General features: G+C 39.8%; 1 protein-coding gene across 2 annotated transcripts in view; it reads left to right on the top strand.

Annotated features, from left to right (window-relative positions):
- The window catches only part of ESR2 (estrogen receptor 2), a 48,925-nt gene that overhangs the window by 18,590 nt on the left and 9,057 nt on the right, over positions 1 to 21,278 (top strand). For both annotated transcript variants that reach the window (XM_064486015.1, XM_064486016.1), the window contains 4 exons: positions 3,598 to 3,714; positions 6,266 to 6,565; positions 9,272 to 9,410; positions 15,085 to 15,218. In XM_064486015.1, coding sequence (XP_064342085.1) covers positions 3,598 to 3,714; positions 6,266 to 6,565; positions 9,272 to 9,410; positions 15,085 to 15,218 — 690 coding nt within the window. The remainder of the gene's footprint in view (positions 1 to 3,597; positions 3,715 to 6,265; positions 6,566 to 9,271; positions 9,411 to 15,084; positions 15,219 to 21,278) is intronic.

Here is a 21,278-nt window from a genome sequence, read left to right as displayed (position 1 = left end):
TATATGGCAAATAGTGATAGGATAGTCTCTTGTGATTATGCTATGATTATATGCGACTCCATCATAGCAGACTGGAGAGACACTGGAAGTCAGAGAGATGCATTCCTCCTGGCCTGGGAGAAAGCAGCCATCACACTGTGAACTACTTCTGGGCAAGGAACTGCAGGTGCCTCTAGGAGGTGACAGCAGTGTCCAGCCTATAACTAGCAAGAAAACCTCGGAACTACAGCTGCAGGAACTGATTCTGTCAACAACTTGAATGAGCTTGGAAGAGGATCCTGACCTTCAGATGAGTCCACAGCCCAGTCAACACCTTGGCTGCAGCCTTGTTGGGACCCTGAGAAGAGTAAGCTGTGCCTGGACTCTTTATTCATAGGAACTATAAGCTAATAAATTTGTTTGGTTTTAAGCTTTTAAGTTTGTAGAAATTTATTATGTGGCATGGAAAACTGAAACAATAACTTTAAGGAGATTATTAATGAGCTTAAGCGTTTTCACTTGTAAAATGGGGATATAGGGAAGTTGTAGGACTAAACGAGATGCCGATGGAAAGTACTGGAAATCAGTAGGAGGTCAGAAATGTTGGTGTGTCAGGCTGGGAAGACATTGCTTCCTGTACGTGGCCAGAATGGAGGGTCACTCGGATCTCTAGGGCACCTTTGCTGGTACACAGGCTGACTCAGGATGTGGTGATAAAGCTACAAACAACTAAATTTCAATTGGTGTTTTGTTGAACAAATGTTATGGGAATCTACACAAAGGGGGAGAGAATTATTAAATTTAATCTGATCATAGAACCATGTCTTTTGGGGAATGCTCTTTAAAATCTGCTAAGTTGGAAGGAGGAAAGTTAATTTCAGGACTTAAAGCAATAACATTTGAAATATAGGTAAATTTCAACTTATCTGCATTTGTGTATTAATTTGTACGTGTTTGTATTGAATTAGTTTATTGTTTTATTGTTTGAGAAGCTAAAAGAGCATTTAAAAAAAAAGCCTCAAACTTATAGAAAATGTGCATATATAATATAAAGAAACTTTATTCCTGAAATCATGAGTTGCCAACATTATACCCCATCACCCTCAAATACTTTAACATGTACTTCTGGTATAGCCACCACACAAGAATCAAATTGGGAAATCAGCATTGATACATTACCACCATCTAACCCTTAGACTTGTTCAGGTTTTGCCAGTGGTCCCAACAGTGCCCTCTACAGTTTAGCATCACACTTTGCGTTTAGTTGTTAGGTCGTCAGCCTCCCTCTATCTGTCCAGAAGAGTTCCTCAGTTTTTCCTTGGTTTTCATAATCTTGACACTTTAGAATCTTATAGGCCAGTTATTTTGCAGAATGATCCTCACTTTGGGTGTGTGTGATGGTTCCTCATCATTAGACTCAGGTCACACATTATTGGCAGGAATATCACAGAAATGATGCTATATTCTTCTCACTGGCTTCTTTCATGTGGTGCCTGATTTCAGTTTGTACACTTTGATTATTTGGTTAAGGTGATGTCTGCCAGGCTGGTGCTATCCCTGCTCCCAGACTGTCTCAGGGGGTAGAGTTAGGGAATATATTTATTCCAGTATATATATAATTATTTATTTGGATGTCCAAATTATCCCAGATTTGGCCAGTAGGGTTCCCTTAAACTGGCTTCTGTGTCTCTTCTGACATGTGCCCATAACTCTTTGGACATTCCTTTACTTCCTGGCACAACAGGATGTTTCAGACTTATCTTGTACTTTCTCTGTCCCAGTGGGATAAGCTGGAATAAGCTGTTTCTCCAAGATTCCCTGTTTCCTGTTGGTGGAGAATGATATTTATAAACCAAGATCTGGTGCTAGTTCGTTCGTTGCTCTCAGGATAGCTCTGCTTCTAGCCTCTCTCAGAGGATAGAGTTAAGGAATGTATTTATTCTAGTATTTTTATATATATATATATAAAAGTATATAATATATAAAATATATACAGTTTGATATTTATATTCAGTTTAAAGAATAATTATAAAGCAATCCCTTGTGTGACTAGTGCTCAGGCCATGAAACAGGATATCTTCAGTGCCCCAGAATCCCTCTGGGTGGTCCTTTCAATTACGGCACATTCTCTCCCTGCAGAGGTAAGACTGTTCTTGTTTCTGCCGCCTTTGTCATGAGTTTTTTTTTAAACCACCTAAGCATGTATCCCTAAACAATAGAGTTTAGGGGTTTTTTTTCTATTTTTGAACTTTATACCAACAGAATCCTCTCCTTTATATTCTTTTGTGACTTCTTTTGTGACTTGCTCATTTAATTTGTCACTGAGATTCATCCATTTTTCCACAATGAAATTCTGGGTCATGATATGTTTTATCATAAGAAGTTCAGGCCCTGTTGTTTACTAGAAAGACTCAATTAAGAAATAAAGGCAGCTAAGCACCCTATTGACTTTGGCTCTTCATCGGTTTTCTTATCATTTCTGTTCCCTAAATCTCCCAGATCTCTGTAGCTCTCTTCATCTTCCCTGCCAATACCCAGTCCAGGCAGCCCCCTCTCCGGTTTGCATGACTACAGTGGGTTCTTGCTTGATCTCCTGGCCTCCACCTGTTTTGCTGCCTTGAATCTATTTTCCATACAGTATCTGAAAGAATGTTTTTTGAAATGGAAATTTTATCTCTTCTTTACTTAAAAAATTAAAAAGTACCATTGTCTTAGTCAGAGATTACTATACAACTCTGTTTAGATTGTAGATTACTGCAGTGAGCATTACTTTTAAAACTGTGGGTCTTGAGTTGTTTAGGGTGGCTCTACTTCATAAAGCTTGGCTCTGGGCTTTGGGTTGAGCTCTCGTCTGCACCATACATCTCCACGTTCTCCTTGGACCAGGGGCTGCCCTAGGCATTTTCTCCTCAAGGATGCTCAAGAGGCCAAGCCAGGCTGTTGGGAGTATCACGTCTACTAACATACCAGTGCCTACTGCAAGTCCCATGGCCACGCCCAACATGAATTGGTGGGGAAGTATACTCTGCGTGCTCTAGTACACGGCAAGGCCACTGGCTGAGGGAGGGAGTGAAGAATTGAGAACAATAATTGAATCCGCCACAACCATTGTCAAGTGGCAGTTCTTTCTGTCCCTGTTTGGTTTGCTAACTTCTATTTTCTCTTATTGACCAGTTTAGGTCTCTTATTTAGCTATTGAAGTGTCACTTTAAATCCCAAAGAGGGATATATGTAAAAGAACACAAGCAGGTGAATTTGGTGACTTGACACAAGTGCTCCTCTTGAGGAGTCCTGTGACTTGGAGCAAATCAATTTCAGGTGACTGTCTCACTTTCCACGTGTAAAGGCAAATATGTCTAAACGTATCTCTTGAGAATTCTAAGAACACGCACAGAATCACCTTATTAGTCAAAAAGAAGGCTACTAAAATATTCCCATCTTTCCTTTCCTCACTAAGAAGGCACTGATGGGGCTGAACATGGCCTTGGTACCTGTACTGTGGTTGAGAAGATGTCTCCTATCTCTCAGCTGGGTAGTGGTAGCTGTATTATTGGCCAGGAAGAGATGTAACTAAGATATTGTAACGATAAACTTCCTTTTCTTTCTGCTCTGCTGTAGGACATAATGATTATATTTGTCCAGCTACAAACCAGTGTACAATAGATAAGAACCGGCGTAAAAGCTGCCAGGCCTGCCGACTTCGGAAGTGCTATGAAGTCGGAATGGTGAAGTGCGGTGAGCGTTCCCTTCCCCTCTCGTTGTGTGTGGGACATGCTGAGAGCCGTGTCAAACAGGACAGTTTGAGGACCTGGGGACATGAAGCCTGGGTGAGAGGAGATTTAGGACTTGGTAGCTATCTTCAGGTGTTTGTTTGCTGTCTTATTGGAGCAACATTGACTTAGTCTCTGTAGCTGCAGAGGACAGAGCTGGGGTGAACAGGGACAAGTTACAGGAGGCAGATTTTTTAAATTGAAAATATCTAATTTATCCTCACTCTTGAATGGTAGGTTTGCTAGGAATATAATTCTAAATTGAAAGTTTCTTTTTTTTTTTTCAGTTGAAGTTCAGTCAATTACAATGTATCTGTCTCTGGTGTACAGCACAATGTCCCAGTCATGCATATACATACATATATTTATTTTCATATTTTTTCCAGTAAAGGTTATTGCAAGATATTGAACATAGTTCCCTGTGCTATACAAAATAAACTTTTTAAAAAATCTGTTTTTATATATAGTGGTTAACATTTGTAAATCTCAAACTCCCAAATTTATCCCCTCCTTTTCCTGATAACCATAAGATTGTTTACTAAGTCTGTGAGTCTGTTTCTGTTTTTTAGATGAGTTCATAGTGGCCTTTTTTTTTTTTTTTTTGATTCCACATTTGAGTGATATCATATGGTATTTTTCTTTCTCTTTCTGGCTTACTTCGCTTAGAATGGCGATCTCCAGGTCCATCCATGTTGCTGCAAATGGCATTATTTTATTCTTTTTTATGGTAGAGTAGTATTCCATTGTATAAATATACCACAACTTCTTTATTTAGTCATCTGTCGATGGACATTTAGGTTGGTTCCATGTCCAATCAAAAGACATAGAGTGAAAGTTTCTTTCTTAAAGACATTGCCTCATTGTGTTTGGCTATATAAACTCATAGTAACTGAAACATTTTGGTACCAGCACAGGAATAGAAAAATAGGTCTATGAAAAAGAGTAGAAAATCTGGAAGAAGATACTTTTAAACATAATTATTTACTAAATGACAAGGCATTTTATAAAAATCAATGGGAAAAGCTTATTCAGTAGATGGTATTGGGAAAGTTGTTCATCCATTTGGAAAGACATAACATGAAAGAGCAACATGACATAATACAAACATACATAAAATTCCAAAAGGTTTGAACCACAAAAGTGCTTAAAGAAGATATGGAAGAAATATTTGTATAATCTTGATGTGAAACAGAAAGACAGATCGACTATGTACTAAATTTTATGACAAACGACACCATGAGCAGAGTTAAAGGATATATTAACAAATAAGGCAAATATTGCATATAATAAAAGTTATCTGTTATTGCTATATAAAGAGCCTTTGTAGGTAATTAGGGAGATAAAGGGCAAAAGAAGCAAATACGCAATATACAAGTAAAAAAATATGAAGGGCAAACGTATTAGTTAACCTCACTAGTAATTAACAAAATACAAAGTAAAATGAAATTGTTTAGTCACCGGTCAGGTTGGCGAAGATTAAAAATGATTTTTAATGCCCAATGGTGTTATGAGAAAATAGGTAGCCCTTAAAGTGTTGCTTAGACTATAAATTTTAAAATACTTTTGGAGGGCATTCTTTCAATACATATCAAAAATTTAAATGTGTATATGCCTTCAGCAACTTGACTTCTTTGAATTTATCATAAGAGAGTAATTAGATACAGGTACAAAGATGCATTTTCATTGTAATATGTATAGTAGCAAAGAAATTAGAACCAACCTAGATTTCCATCAATAGGGGACACTTTATTATTTTTTTTAATAGGGGACACTTTAAATGAGTGGTGCGATACTCATAGAACAGAATGCTATATAGATTTTTAAATCGTATGATGACAGTTTTAATAAAAGAGAAAAAGCAAGTTATAAAATAGCATATATGCTATGATCCTAATTTTGAGTATAAAATATGGAAAAGTATAAAAGCATTAAAAGAAAACTGGCTTTAAGTCAAAATTTGTGCTTTTCTATATTTTCCAAACTTTTTCAATTAATTTATTATTTGAAATAAGCTTATTTGTGTAAGTAATGTAAAAAGAATTATACATGCATGTAAAAAATTTGAGTGTATTATAAAAGTGCATTATTTGATAACTGTTTGGAAATAATCAGTACTCACTTCCTAACTTTTCTCCATTTTCTGCCTGAAGAAAATTCCTAATTTCATGGTTTGGAAACTGAGGTATATCAGCACTCTTTAGAAGAGAAATGGATTTAGATTTAGAAATGGAATACATGACCTTGAAATGGAGACCTAAAGATCATTTGGACTATTGTCCCTAAAAAGTCATGACTGATTTTGCCAATACAGTTGCAAATGTAATAATCTTTAGTACATGCCCCACAGACTCCAGAAATAAAAGTCAGGCTCCTGTTCTAAGACACATTCTGTGAATAGACTCAGGTCTTACAATGATACCATTGCTTCATTTTCACCCTGGTGATTGGGGGAATTTGAATGCTGGGTTGGGGAAGAGATGGGAAAGTACTGTGTTACCATCTGCTCTCTGCTTTAGGCTCCCGGAGAGAAAGGTGTGGGTACCGCCTAGTGCGAAGGCAGAGAAATTCTGAAGAGCAGCTGCATTGCCTGAGCAAAGCCAAGAAAAATGGTGGACATGTGACACGAGTGAAGGAGCTACTGCTGAGCACCCTGAGCCCCGAGCAGCTGGTGCTCTCGCTCCTCGAGGCCGAGCCGCCCCACGTGTTGGTGAGCCGCCCCAGCACACCCTTCACCGAGGCCTCCATGATGATGTCCCTGACCAAGCTGGCCGACAAGGAACTGGTGCACATGATCAGCTGGGCCAAGAAAATTCCAGGTAGGGCTTTCTGGGTCTTAGCTTTAAATTTATTTGTAGAAAGGCCTGCTCCTAGCATTTATTGGGCAGGAATACAAAATGGAGGTCCACAAGCTATGTTTCAGGTGTTTAAAAGTTTGACAGCTTGACTTATAACCTTTACATGAAATGTGTTCTTTCGTCCTTTCTTGATATATATTCAACATGTCTTGGAAGGCCAAGTTCCAATTTAGAATTCTTGGCCTCCTCTGAGTTCTGTACCAGATACAGCAGTGCAGAAAGAGTGGTATACCATGGACCCCTTCTCTTCCGGACTCTCCTGCTTTCCTAACCCTGGATCCATCCCATACCACCTTGTACATACCCCATCCTACGCATCACGTCTCTAACAGACACTAGCCTACAGGCCACATCTCATGCCTAGATGTGGTCTGGGAAGATGGGCCCAGGGAAGAGACCCACCCAGGCTCTGGAAGTGGGCGTGGAGCCATTTGGGCAGGAAATTCTAGTGTCCTGGGACCTGGAACATGATCTAAAAGGAAGAGATCCGGGTCCCCCATTAACCCATCTCTTGGGTGTGGACTCCTCACTTTGGGAGGAGGGATGTGATCAGGTGAGGGTGGGGTGGGGCACAATATGACCAGTTTGAAAATGGTATGTTTCTCAGATGCTAAATTTGAATGGTAAATTATTGTTATTTTGTATGTATATAAACAAGTACATATGGACAAATAGAAAGTCAGCTGCTGAGGTAACACGCATCATCAAAACCTGGAATTTTTTTTAACTTGATAAAACTGAAAATGGATTTGGTTATTCATGAATTGTCATTTAGGACGTGCATTTCCTATCCTATAATGTACTCACTTTCCCAGGCCAGTTTGTAATATATACCTAAAGTACTGCATCAGGACAAAATTGCCCTCTAATTACTATTTGAATTAGTGTTTCTGTGAAAGAATGAAGCAAGGATTCTAACATAGAATGACAGCAACCCATCATCTCCCTGAAAGGCCTACTTCTATATCATTACATTTGTCTGAGAAATGAGGGCTCTCTCCGAGTTCTAACCCACGAGGGACAATTCCTATGGCCTGGAGGGCAGCAACTGAACTAGGCAAATTTTAAAGACTGAGCAGGGTGTGCAGCTGGGTGTAGTGCCTCAGCTTCTACAGGGTCATTTGTTGGCTTCTAAGCTATCTAAGAGTCTTCTCGTTTCCAGTTCTGGTTTTGACAGTGTAGCATCTTTACTTTTGCCAGAATGAATTTTCTTTCCTCAACTCTTTCCCACAGGAGACAACACTGACACAATTTCCTCTAGCTTTTATTCTCCGTGTACTCCAAACACTGGTTTTCCGGAGCCCACGTGGAGAGTGATGGTGAAACTAGTTACTGCTGAGAGCTGGGCAGCATCTTGTGTTATAACAAACCCAGACTCCTAAGCTGCTTTAGTCCTTCTTCAAGCCTGGTATTTTGGAAATTTGTCAGAAAACTTAGGTATAGTCTGAAGTTGTGGGTTTTTCCCCTTTCTTCATTCATATGTCTTTGTCCAAACCAACAAATTAAAAAAAAATCACCTAGCCTTGATTTTGTTGAATACCTACAAGTGTGAAAAGCTTACTCTCCCCTGGATAGGCTTATTGTCTATAACTGTGGGTGAGACTGGAACTTGGACACGTATTAGGGACCTGCACTGAGTACAGGATGTGGCTTTGGGAAGGATTTATCCATCTTTTCACTCATTACTCTATTAAGTGCTCCTTTGTGCAGATGTGTTCTAACTGTTCAAAGATTTGAACCGCGTATGTTCTCTGTGCCATAGTTCCCTCACCTGTAAAATGAGGGTGATGAGAGATCCTATCTGTAGGAAATTGGCAGACGTCAGTATGGTTGCCCCATTTTTCCTGGAGGGAAAGGAAGACGTGAAAGGAGGTTAGGTGACTAGGTGGGATGAGGCGGAGCAGGTGTTCTGACCAGAGTCCACTGTACTCTGAGGCCATTTGGTTGGTGACTGTATTTAGGGGACACAGCCTCCTCGTCCTATCGTGGCTCATGGAGGAAGTACCAGTAATGTCCACTTTGCCTCCGAAGCGCTCCCCTCCCTTAGGGACCTGCTCCAGTTGTCCCATGAGCTCTTCAGCTCAGAGTAGCCTAGAGACAGCACGCCTACTCTGAAGAACAATTCTAACACTAGATGGGAAATTTTAAGCAATTGGAGAAATTCTTTCAGCTAGAGCTTTGACTTTATGCAGAGGCCAGCTCTGCTTTCTCTGCAGGCCTCCCACTCACCACCACCCCCATTCGCCCCACTCGTCCCGGCCCGTCATGGACTGGGCCAGACAGGCAGCCCCTCTGGCTGGCAGCCAAGCCCCGTCTTTCCCAGCAGTGCAGACAGTCATTAGGATCTAACTCACCAAGATCAGTGCCAGCTTTCTGTTCTTCGCTAGCATCTGTCTGGGGAGCTGTATAAGCCCAGGTAACAGTCCTTTAGAAATTCTAAATGAAGTTCGTTTCTCCCTAGAAGGGGTTTGAGACTGGGGACTGTGACTTACTTTGAGTTCAAGATTTTCTTCCTCAGGTCAGCATGTAACTGCATCTTTAAAATATTGATTTCCCCTCCTGCATTACGTGTGTTCTCTTAGCTTTTAAAAACTTGCTCTTCTGTTTTTATGGAAACAGGGAGCTGAGGAGGAGGGCGGGTGTGCTCACGCCTCTTGCTTTCCCCAGGCTTCATGGAGCTCAGTCTGCATGACCAAGTGCGGCTCTTGGAGAGCTGCTGGTTGGAGGTGCTAATGGTGGGGCTGATGTGGCGCTCCATCGACCACCCCGGCAAGCTCATCTTTGCTCCAGACCTCATTCTGGACAGGTGAGAAAAAAAAATACTTTGTGTTTCTTCTCTGACTTGTTTGAGTGAGGTGCTGAGTGAAGTGGGAACAAAGTCCTGGGTTCTGCAATTAAAACCTCACTCCTGAAAGGGCAGGTAAGAGGAGGATAATGTCATGAGCTCCTTCACAGGGTCAACAATCCAAGAAGGGTAGCAGGGGCACAACGATTCAGCCTCCTGTGACTCATTCTTGCCTGTGGTGAGGCAGCACTCGTGGGCCAGACCACAGCGGGGCCTGTGTCCTGCAGGGTATGTGGCTGCTAAGTGTACAGGTCAACTTAAATTTTTCTGCATTAAAAAAATTCAGTTTTTGGGTTATCATTTTAAGCTGTCCTGCCGTTCTTTCCATCAGTAGGGATGGACCATTTATATCTAGCTATCTAGACAGGTGATGAAAGTCTTACAAATCTACCAAGTTTACTTTAACGTGCTTTAACTCACTCTAACTGCTTGTACTGTAGAGCATTTTTGGCAATAGTGACAAAAGGAATGGTTATTAAAATCAGATGAAAGTTAACGGAAATTGGGGAATGATAGTGTCAATGCTGTAACTTGGTTGTATTTATTTTTCTTTTAAAGATGGCACAGAAAAGGAACCAGTTTTCAATTAACCTAGGTGAACTATTCACGGAGGGAAAGCTGGGATGTACCATGACACTCGAGCCTTTTAGCAGGAAAAGTAGAATGCTTTCTTGGTGTAAATTTGAACAGTTTGAAAATCTCCATGGAAACTGATTTCCACATTCCTTGTATTGAAAAAGTGCTAGTGTTGAAAGTTTGGTCACATTTGACTCTGCACAGATTAGAAGGATGCCCAGTGCTGTGACTAGAAAGTGTCTGCCCCCAGCTCCTGGCAGTACCTTTGAGAGCATCAGAAGACCCCCCTGCACACCTCATGCAGGTGAAAAGTGACAGCCCAGGGTATTAACTGCCATTCTGCCTGTTGTCATGGATGACAGCGTTGGCGAAGAGCACTAAGTAACTGAGGTGTTTTGTTGGAGAACAGGGCCTTGGGGAAGAGCTGGAGCATGGACTCCAGCAGAAGCAAGCCCAGGTGGTGAACCACAGAGGGCGGTTCTGGAAGCTCAGACTCTTCAGTAACAATAAAAATAGCTAACTTACTGGCTTGTATGGCCTGGCACCATCTTAAGCACTGATGTGTGTTTAGTCATTCCATCTTTACAACAGCCCTTTAAGGGTAAGCACCATATCCTTATCCTTCAGATGTGGGAAACGGAGGTAAGGTAACTTGTCTGCAGCTTCAGTAAGTGATGGAGCTGGACCCAGGGGCTGGCTGTGAAGTTCACACCCTTACCTACAATGGTACCTGCCACTCAGTGGGGTAGAAGACTGGATGGAGGGAAGAGGACGAGGCCAAAAGGCAAAGTAACTTTCTACTTTATTCTTTTCTCATAGAACAATTCTCTTTCACTCTCTGCCCACTCAAAAACCTACTCCCTCTGCTGTCATCTTGGACATACCTGTTATAAGGCAGGCTGAAAGGCCACGCACCCGGCCAGGCCATCTCTCTCAGTCATTCGTTCACTCCTTATGTTCCACTTGGAATTTAAGTAAACACACACACACACACACACACACACACACACACACACACACACACACACACACACACACACACACACACACACACACTCTCTACTTCCCTAGGAGTTAGTGCTAGGAAGAAGTTCTATCTTTCGGTGAACCAATAAATTTGCAGACATTGGGACTGGGTTATTTTACTTTCTGTCTTCATTTCTAAATTGATGCCAGTGACTGTTTCATTCCTGGTTTTTGGTACAACTAACTCTCCTCTTTGTATGGGATCTTTAACTCCTATGTGTGTATAAGTTACTGTAAATTGAAACAAATCCCAGATAAATTTTAGGCCTACCCCTTGGTTAAGGAATAGAAGAAAAAAAGGAGTAATTTTTCTTACATACTATTTTAATAGGCTCTTAGTACTTTATGAATATCTGAAAGTATTATTATTTTTAATAACATAGGCATTGAATATATTGGATTGAGTACTGAAGAGGAGTTCATGGGAATTGTAAATACATTCCCACTGAACAGAGATTTTTTTTTTTTTTTTGGAGTGCTTACTAGTGGTTATTTTTTGTTGAAATCCCTACTTGTTTTTAGAACATTAACTCTGAAGTCTAGAATTTTGGGTCTGGGATTTTTAGTGCATCTTTATATAGATAATACCCTAATGTAATGAGTACATTTCTGGAGGACTTGCTTATTCAAAAATGTTCAAAATGTTACTTATTCAAAAAGTCAAAGGTCATGCACCATAAAGGAGTTCTATTATGAATATTTTTTGCAGCGTGAATAAATAATTTTCACACTACTTGAAAATAACTGTCTTTTGGTGAATTGTCCTGTCAGAGTTCTTTCAGGTGCCTTGGTATGACCATGTGAGCAGTGAATACAACTAAATTAGCCTATTTATTTATTTGTGTAGACCGAGACTATAATTTATTTCCCTTTATTCTTGTTGAGGCTTCTGCAGCGCGAAAACTAGAACCTACTGAGGATGAGAGGGGAATCTTAGCTTATGTCTAACAAGGTGGTTCTGTTAGTAATCACTAGAATCCCAAGTTCATGGGAAGATCTACCACAGAATCTGACCTACTTGCTCACAAAATCATACATGCTAAGGCATTGTGTATCCTTAGCGTCAACAGGAAGCTGTCTAAATTTAAATGTTATTAAGAAGTCGGAGGAAGTGGATGTTAATGGAATTCTGTGGACTCGTAAGTGTAAATGTCCTGAATTTGCATTCATGTTAGGTATTGCATATTGAATTCTCTTCAAGAGACCCACAGAATCTTCACTTCTAAAATTTTATTTCCCTTTAGTACACAGATCATTTCACTCAAGTTCAATAGTTAAGCCCTTTCCATGTGTTAAGCTCTCCTAATCCTGTTACTGTCCACACACAGGTAAACAGACTGATCTGTTAGCCACATGTGTGCTGCCAGCAGGTACGTATGTCAGCAAAAAAACAGTGAACCCCAAAGGGAGGCCCACTTGTTCAATGTATTGTCCCTGGTATCTAACAGAATATTTTTCTTTTATACAGGAGTGGTTATCAAATAATAAGATAGCCTACATGGAACTGCTACTTTTTTTTTTATTTAGCACAGGTTTATAGGCAAATGGGGTGTAAAATTAAATTTCCATGAGCAGGTTGCTTTGATTGATATACTGTTTCAGTATTTTAACATCCAACTCATATACCCACTATCTTGAATTCAAATCTTTTAAACTTGTCCTAATTTCTTACTCATAATTCAGTGTCAATCCGTTATTACTTACAGAATAAATGAAATACGTCTCATTGACTTGTTATTTCAGAGTCCTTCCTTACTCTGTTCCGTATAACTCATTTTAAAGTAGAAATTTATTAGGGTGTCATTTATTGCCCCTGTATTTCTCATTCGTCTTCTAGAAATGTATTTGGTTTCTACAGCCTGTGAAGTGAATAAAAATATTCTGATCTTGTTGCCCCTTGAATGGAATGGTTGGCTACCACACCTGCTGGAGATAGCAATCAGACTTAGTTTTTTAGGGCTGCTTAAGAAATTCACTTTTCTGTGAGGTACACATGTTCTCATTACTGGAGTTGCAGCATTTATCAGGGCTTAAGATACCTTAGAATGTAAACTCTTCCTCCATTTTTGAAATATGAATTTACATTAAAAATGGTATGTATTATAAAGAGGAAACAACACTACTTCAGTATTTAGGAATGTATTCTTAGGTACAGGTGGCAATTTCTGCAAAATAGGATTGATTTCAAATGAGTCCCCTTATCATACTACATGGGGAGGGGTGTGTATGTGTGTGTGTGTGCGCCCGTGACCCCACATCCTAGTCTCACAAAAGAACAAAGAGCCAAACTATTAAACTATCAGTGCAGCACTTGGTGGATTCTTTTTTGCCTCCAGAGATATTTGTAAACCAGCTTTTCTCAGTATCAGATGTCCTCAAGGCCAACAATCATAATTTCCAAATACAGATTGTCCCAGGCAGAGTGATTTGATGATTGGCTTGAGGGACATTCAGTGAATAAGTATTTCTTGGGCTTCTGCTTTGTGCAGGGCATGCTTATCCTTACTGGACACTCTCAGCAGGTGCCTGGGAAAGCCCAGAGCAGGGGAGGAGGGAGGATAGCGTATGGGAAGGGCTGAGGGCTTCCGATAGATTTTGGCATCCTTTGCCCGGGGCTCTGATTCTCCAGGGTGGCCTTACCCTATGAGTGACTTCTAGGGAGCACTAATGTTTTCTCACTTAACCAGCACACTTTTGGAAAGTCTCAACTGGTTGCCGAAGTCTCCATGCTTGTTTGCCAAAGTGGGCAGTATGCACACTGGTAGCTTTGTGTAGCGAGCTTGCAGGGGTGTGAGCGCTGTGGACTGCAGGATCCTGGTGAGCTGCTGTCCTATCATAGCACCGAATGGGAAAGGATTTACCAGGATTGGCAGTACCCACCAATGTCAGTTTACACTGAACTGAATTCAACAGAGGCCCTTTCCCCAACCACTCCATCACTGGAAATGTGCTGGGTTGGAGTTGGGGGAAGGAGGAGGGAGCAACCTGTTCTTTGAAGATCTCAGATCCCCTTCAGGGGCTGCTATGGAGGCTGAAAATGAAACTTGCAGAAATCCATTGCCCCTATGGCTGCCCTTTGCTGTGCACTGTGGGCTTTTACAAGCAAATGAAAGTTTTGTGGCAAAATCATGTAACTGCTTGCTTGTCTGCTTGCTTGTCAAGGACTTCCAATAGCTCTATGACTGATGATAATGGAAGCTTTTTGGGAAAAATGAGGCAGAATAATGTGTGTCTGGCTGGAGTGAATTGAAGCTGGTATTTTCTAGATACATTTTAAGTAATTTACTTCAGAAGTATGTTAAACATTCATTTCTGTAAGGAGGGCTGAAAAGAATTTGAGATGATTCAGTCTGTCTAAAACTTTTGCTTAAAAATAATCTTTGGCAAGTCAAAAATTACTGTGTCTCCATTTCTTCGTTCCTTTCCGGATTCTAACCCATCTTCTGTAATTGCGATTTCCTTGTATGTCATACTCACTTTTTTTTTTTTCCAAACTACATTTAAATGTCTCTTAGTTGCCCCACCAGTTTCTAATTGACCACCAGGAAGTAAGAATTAAGCCTTAGCTATAAAGAATTATTTCTTCTTGGGATATTTGCTTCTGTAATGTTCATTCTTTCCTCATTAACACTTCAGGGTTTTCTGATGAGAACTTGGAATACCTAATTTTAGTAACATATGTTATATTAAGAGCTGGTTGGCTGAAATGGTTTGGATTGAAAATAATCAACGGAAATCCCTTTAAGAAAACATTTGCTCAACAAGTAGAAGGAAAAATGTAGTTTCAATGTACAGTTTTGTCTAAATAGTATCATTCAAATTTTGTTTTAGGGCCTTATAGGAAATGCCCTTTCTTCTTTTTATAAAAGTAATTCTAGTAATTTCATATTTCCAGATGTGGTCTCATTGCCACCCTGTTATAGTTAAAGGATGTACAAGATGAAATTTGAGATTAAAAAGAAAATATTTCTTATTACTTTTGGTGGGCATCTGAAGCTGTATGTTCCTTAAATTTCCAAATGGACTTTTGCAGGGACGAGGGGAAATGTGTAGAAGGAATTCTGGAAATCTTTGACATGCTCCTGGCAACGACTTCAAGGTTTCGTGAGTTAAAACTCCAGCACAAAGAGTATCTCTGTGTCAAGGCCATGGTCCTCCTCAACTCCAGTAAGTAACCACACAGCTGGGCCGTGTTTTGTGGGGGAGAAATGCTGTTTCCAGAGCTGGCATGGTGTTGAGAGTACTGAATTTTTTAGTTTATTTCAAAAGGGGAAAATGGCTTTCTTTCTGACTTCTCTGTTTCATTTTATAGGGATTTAAACTGTAGTTAACTTTTGGTAATTTGACTATAAATTATTCATTGGGTGAATTACTGGTAGTAATGTAAAAATTGACTCAAACCACTCTGCTGGAAAAAGAAAAAAATGAACTTTAAAATGTTTACCTTTCATCTTTTTTTCTTGACATTTTATTGTGTGAAACTAACATGTAATATATTAGTTATAGGTGTACAACATGATTCAAATTTTGTAAATATTGAGAAATGATCACCACAGGAAGTCTAGTTAACATCTATCACCCTGCACAGTCACACATTTTTTTTTCTTGTGATGAGAACTTTTAAGATCTGCTCTCTTAGCAACATTCGAGTATGCAATACAGCATTATTAACTATAGTCACCATGCTGTACACTACATCCCAGTGACTCATGTATTTTGTAACTGGACCTTCAGCCCTTTTTCAGTGTTTATACAGACCTTTAACATGGCTGACACACATTTATATTTACTATTTCGGGTTCTGTTTTTACAGGTTCATTCATTTAGTCATTTCATTCATTCATTCACTAGAGACGTTGAGGATATAGTCCTGCCCTCCAATAGCTTATTAGGGAGAGAGAGAAAACAAATTCATTAAAGAGAATGATCTCTGTACACCAGAAACTAACACAACATTGTAAATCAACTATACTTCAATAAAAATTTTAATTTGAAAAAAATTTTCAAAAAGAATGATCTCAGGGCTATCACAAAGTATGTACAGAGCACTGAGTAGTCTGGGAAGACAGGAGAGACGCTGAAGGGCTGCAGGAGGGACTGATGTTTGAATGTGGAATGCGTTGATGGGTGGATGTTAGCGGGCAGGTGGGAGGAGAAGGACAGGGGTGAGCCAGCAGCTGCAGTCTTGCAGTGGAAGAGCAGAGGAAGGTGGACAAGATTGGAAAATTCAGTGTTGACGATGACAGTGCATAACTCCGCTTGAGAAATGTTGCCTGGGGCATTGAGCAGCCCTCCAAGAGGGTCAGGCAGGGAAGTGTCACGGACAGACAGGCGTTCTTGAAAGTTCACTCTGGCTTCCATGTGGAGGACTGACCGTAGAGAGGAGAGAACGAGGCAGGGGGCCCAACAGGAGTCGTTAGGGACAATGAGATCCTGAACTAACTTGGTGTGGAGGGGACCTGACTTGAGGGAAATAGATGGGTTAGAGGTGGGAAATGGGGAAGGTATCTAAGATATGTGTACGTTGTAGCTTTGCTGTTTTTTTCTGTTTATATAAGTAATACCTGGTTAATATAAACATTCAAACAAAAGAAAAACATACAAGAAAGAAAATAAAAATCACTAGGAGTCCATCTCCCTCCTGCCCCAGATAGCCACCCTAACTTGGATGATCATTTAACAGCTCTTGATAGATAGAGAAATATGTATGAAAACTTATGCTCATATATATAATTTTACATAAACAGCATAGCATCTTGTATTAAAAACTATGGAAACTTTGAAAAAGACTTGCTTTGATCTTCCTTTTTGTTGATCGTTCCACCCCAAAACCAAGTAATCTTAACAACTGGAGGGTAGGCTTCGTACCTTCTTCCATCCTCTGATAATCATTTAAAATAATACCTCACCTCCAGTATATAGAGATAGGCCTTTTGTCCCCATTTTAAAAACTGGGACACTACATACAAATACTTCTTTGCATCTTGCTTTTTTACTTTTCAAAATGCTGTGAAACCCCCTCAGGTCAATGAGGAGAGAGCTACTCAGTCTTTGAAGCAAGGGCATTGTCTACATTGTTCAGTCATTTCTTTGTTGATGGACTTTGACCTTCTATACATTTCCTCTTTTTTTTTTAACCATTATAAACATTGCTCCAATAAATGGAGATGTCGTATTTTCACACATTTTTAAATTTCTGTGTAGTTTTCATCCTGTTCAGCTTACTGTCTATCTAACATCTACACCAGTTATTGATTGCTTTGTTTATTTACTCTTGTTGGGCCTTCGGGTTATTGGTTTTATTTTCTTCTTTCTCAAATAGTACGTATATTTATATTTTAATCCTCAACTGATGACTTATACAGACCTTCATTTGGGCAACATTTGGGGCTTTATTACCTAGATTTTATTCATTTTAGAGCTTAGTGTTTGAAACAACAGGAACCTGTGAGATGCTAGTATGCTGCTTTATTTTAAATCAGGCCAAGCAGCAGCCAAAGCTCGGTGCAGAACCTGTGGCCATGTGGGTCCCAGGCTGCTTCCAGATGTAGCGCCAGCTCACCTCCTCCCCTCCAGCCTAAATTTCCTCTCTAATATGTACTCTCGACACTGGCACTAGTTTTGATGAAAGAGAAACACATAGAGCAGTGCTTCTCAAACTATCTGTTGTGGAAGACCAGGTTTCTTTTTCTTTTTTAATTTCCAAATTGTTATAGACAGTTACTTTTATAAAATATAACAAAAACAAATTACTAGAAAAATGAAGGTGCAAAATACAAGCCCTAGAATTTTATTGTTACATTCAGCTGATTTAAAATTACTCTGTCCATTGCTATCAAAGTTTCCAAATCCTTACCCTCAATTTCTACTTCTCTCTGTGTAGACTGGTAACAGACCATACTCTGAGTAACCCTGGTACAGAGCATGGAGTGCTATCCAGGAGATAGCTGGTCTGGGTGGGAGAGAGGTTAGATTTAGAAGGAGAGGGGAAGGGGAAATGCAGAAGGAGTCTAAAGGTCATGTGAGGCTCAGAGACCCTAAAGAAGACAACCTTTGGGTACTTCCTGTTTGAATCCCAGTCTAACCATACTTGTTTGACAAGAGATTTCCCTTGCACCCAATACACTCCCTACCCCAGTTCTGGAAAACAGTTTGTGAGTACAAATGGTAAACTGTTGGACAAATGAAAATTGTAGGGAAAGCCAAGAAGACTCCTAAGTGCTTTGGGGCTTCTGGCACCTTCTTGACATTTGTTGTTATGATTCACCTTTTACAAAACAATATGAAGGCCCAGTTTACACTAGTAATTAAGTTGATGTGCATGTAGGAAATGTCCAGCTGGGACAATTGAAGTTGATTGTGGAAGAAAATCAACTTACTCTGATTTTCTCTTTGAATCTACCTGCAGACATTGCCTCAAATGTTCACTCTCATCTCCATCTTTGTTAAAGGGAAAATTTGCCTGAAAAGTACATTCCCACCTTGGCACAGGAGGACCATGAAATGCCAGATTATGGGGCCTCTCTTACTTGCAGAAATAACTTAGAATTCTTTTCTGTGCAGTGAAGTGCTCCTTAGAAAGCAGTTTGCTTCTGGTTACAACACTGCAGTGTGAAGCCTTCTGTTTGGCAAAGCTCCTTACAGTCATTTCAGCCTCTGAGATATCATATTGTATTGTTGGGAAGCTAGAAACATCATCTATGCAAATGAGAAAGACTAAGGCCAAGGTGTTCCTCCTGCAGCATCTGAAGGAACTGCCATGTTAACAGAATCACAGAGGGTGAGGCAGGCATGTGATGTAATTACAACCCATGGTGGTAAATGAGTTGATGAGTTGAATCTGTTTACAGTAAATCCAAATTTAAGAAATCTTTTGAGAAAGTGGTTTTTTTTGGGGGGGGGCTTGGTAATCATAACAGTTTTCAAAGTGAGTTTATTCTGTTCAGCATTGCTGTTCAGAAAATGGGGTTCTGTTTCTATCAGAAAATTTCCCACTTTTCAGGAGAGGTGAGTCTTTCTATGCTAAATTTTAAGCATTTGAAGTTACAGGCTTTTTTTTCCTGAATAATTTGTAGCACTAATGTAAATACAGGGACAGAAACCACTTTTCCATCTTAAATTTTTAAAAAAACCCTATGAAATATATAAAACAACCCAATGGGCAGAGGACATAAACAAGCAATTCTCCAGTGAAGACATACAGGTGGCCAAAAGGCACGTGAAAAATGCTCAATATCACTAATTATCAGAGAAATGCAAATCAAAACTACAATGAGATATCACCTCATACCAGTCAGAATGGCCATTATTCAAAAGTCTATGAATGATAAATGCTGGAGAGGGTGTGGAGAAAAGGGAACCCTCTTACACTGCTGGTGGGAATGTAGTTTGGTGCAGTCATTATGGAAAACAGTATGGAGATTCCTCAAAAAACTAAAAATAGACCTACCATATGATCCAGTAATCCCACTTCTGGGTATATATCCAGAGGGAACTCTAATTTGAAAAGACACAAGCACCCCAATGTTCACAGCAGCACTATATACAATAGCCAAGACATGGAAACAACCTAAATGTCCATCGACATTTAGATGACTGGATAAAGAAGTTGTGGTATATTTATACAATGGAATACTACTCAGCCACAAAAAGAATGAAATAATGCCATTCGCAGCAACATGGATAGACCTAGAGATCGTCATTCTAAGTGAAGTAAGCCAGAAAGAGAAAGAAAAATACCATATGATATCGCTCGTATGTGGAATCTGAAAAAAAGAAAAAAAGACACTCTTAACTCATCTACAAAACAGAAACAAACTCTCAGACATAGTAAACAATCTTATGGTTACTGGGGAAAGGGGGTGGGAAGGGATAAATTTGGGAATTTGAGATTTACAAATGTTAGCTACTATCTGCCAAGGGTCCCCTTCATATCTTCAACTGGGCACTAATCTTATGCTTATTTGGAAACTAACCTAGGACCGGGAAAGAACCAGAAAGGAACAGGCAGAACAACCCCTGGCATTCACACGGGGCAGGGATTGTTCTCTCACCAGCCACAGGGAAAACCCTGTGCTACGCTGGACGCTGGCTCTAGTACTCAGAGAAGTATTGCCTCAGCAGCAAGGTAACGCGAGCCCTAGGCTGAAGGCTGCTCTGGTCCTACCAAACGAAACTTAAAAGTGGGTCTCTAGGATCAGACTATTGCCAGGTAACTCAACTGCATCCCAGAGTGAAGCTCAAGAATATTTAATGGAATGGAAGAGTACCCAGCAGCTAACAGGGAAAACCAATCAAAAGTTAGCAGTCACGCAGAGAAGCAGGATGTATGACCTAAAATGAGGAAAAAACAATAGTTGGAAAAGACCCCAAATGATGCAGATGATAGAATTAATAGACAAGGACATGAAAACTATTATAACTATATTCCATATGTCCCAGGAATAGAGGAAAGTATGAGCAGGTTAAAGAGAGACAGAAAATATGGAACACACATTTGAATATTAGATAAAATGGACAAATTATTTGAAACACAAATTACTGAAGCTCAATCAAGAAGAAACTTCTTAAATTCTGAATAGCTATATATCTATCAAAGAAATTAAATTTGTAGTTAAAAACCTTCCCACAAAGAAAACTCCAGGCCCAGATGGCTTTTCTGGAAGAATTCTACCAAACATTTAAGGGATAAATACCAAGCTTGTGTATATTCTTGCAGAAAATTGAAGATCAACTCATTCTGTGAGGCCGGCATTACTCTGATAGGAAACCCAGACCAACAATATTGGAAGAAGAGAAGACAACAGACCAATATCCCTCATGTACATAGATGCAAAAATTCTCAAAAAAAAAGTTTTTTGAAATAGAATCCAATAATATATTACAAACAAGTGTGATTTTTCCCAGGAATACAAGGGTTCTTTAATATTTAAAAATCAATCAACATAATTTACATATTAACAAAATAATAATGAAAAAACATGATTATTCCAATAGGTGCAGAGAAAGCGTATGACAAAACCTAAGGCCAATTCCTACTAAAAACTCTCAACAAACTAGTAATGGAAGGAAAGTTCCTTAACCAGACTTAGCGTGGGAAAGGGAGGTCAGGGAAGCTTCTACAGGGAAGTTCATAACCAGGCTGGACTCTAAAGGAGGAATGGATGTAGATAAGGAAGAAAAGGGAGGGTGGAGAGGAGGAGGAGGAGGAAGAGAGGGAGGGGAGAA

The sequence above is a fragment of the Camelus dromedarius genome, chromosome 5 (assembly GCF_036321535.1).
Source record: "Camelus dromedarius isolate mCamDro1 chromosome 5, mCamDro1.pat, whole genome shotgun sequence".
Lineage (NCBI taxonomy): Eukaryota > Metazoa > Chordata > Mammalia > Artiodactyla > Camelidae > Camelus > Camelus dromedarius.
Note: the sequence above shows the minus strand (reverse complement) of the source record. Positions and strands in the feature narration are given on the sequence as shown.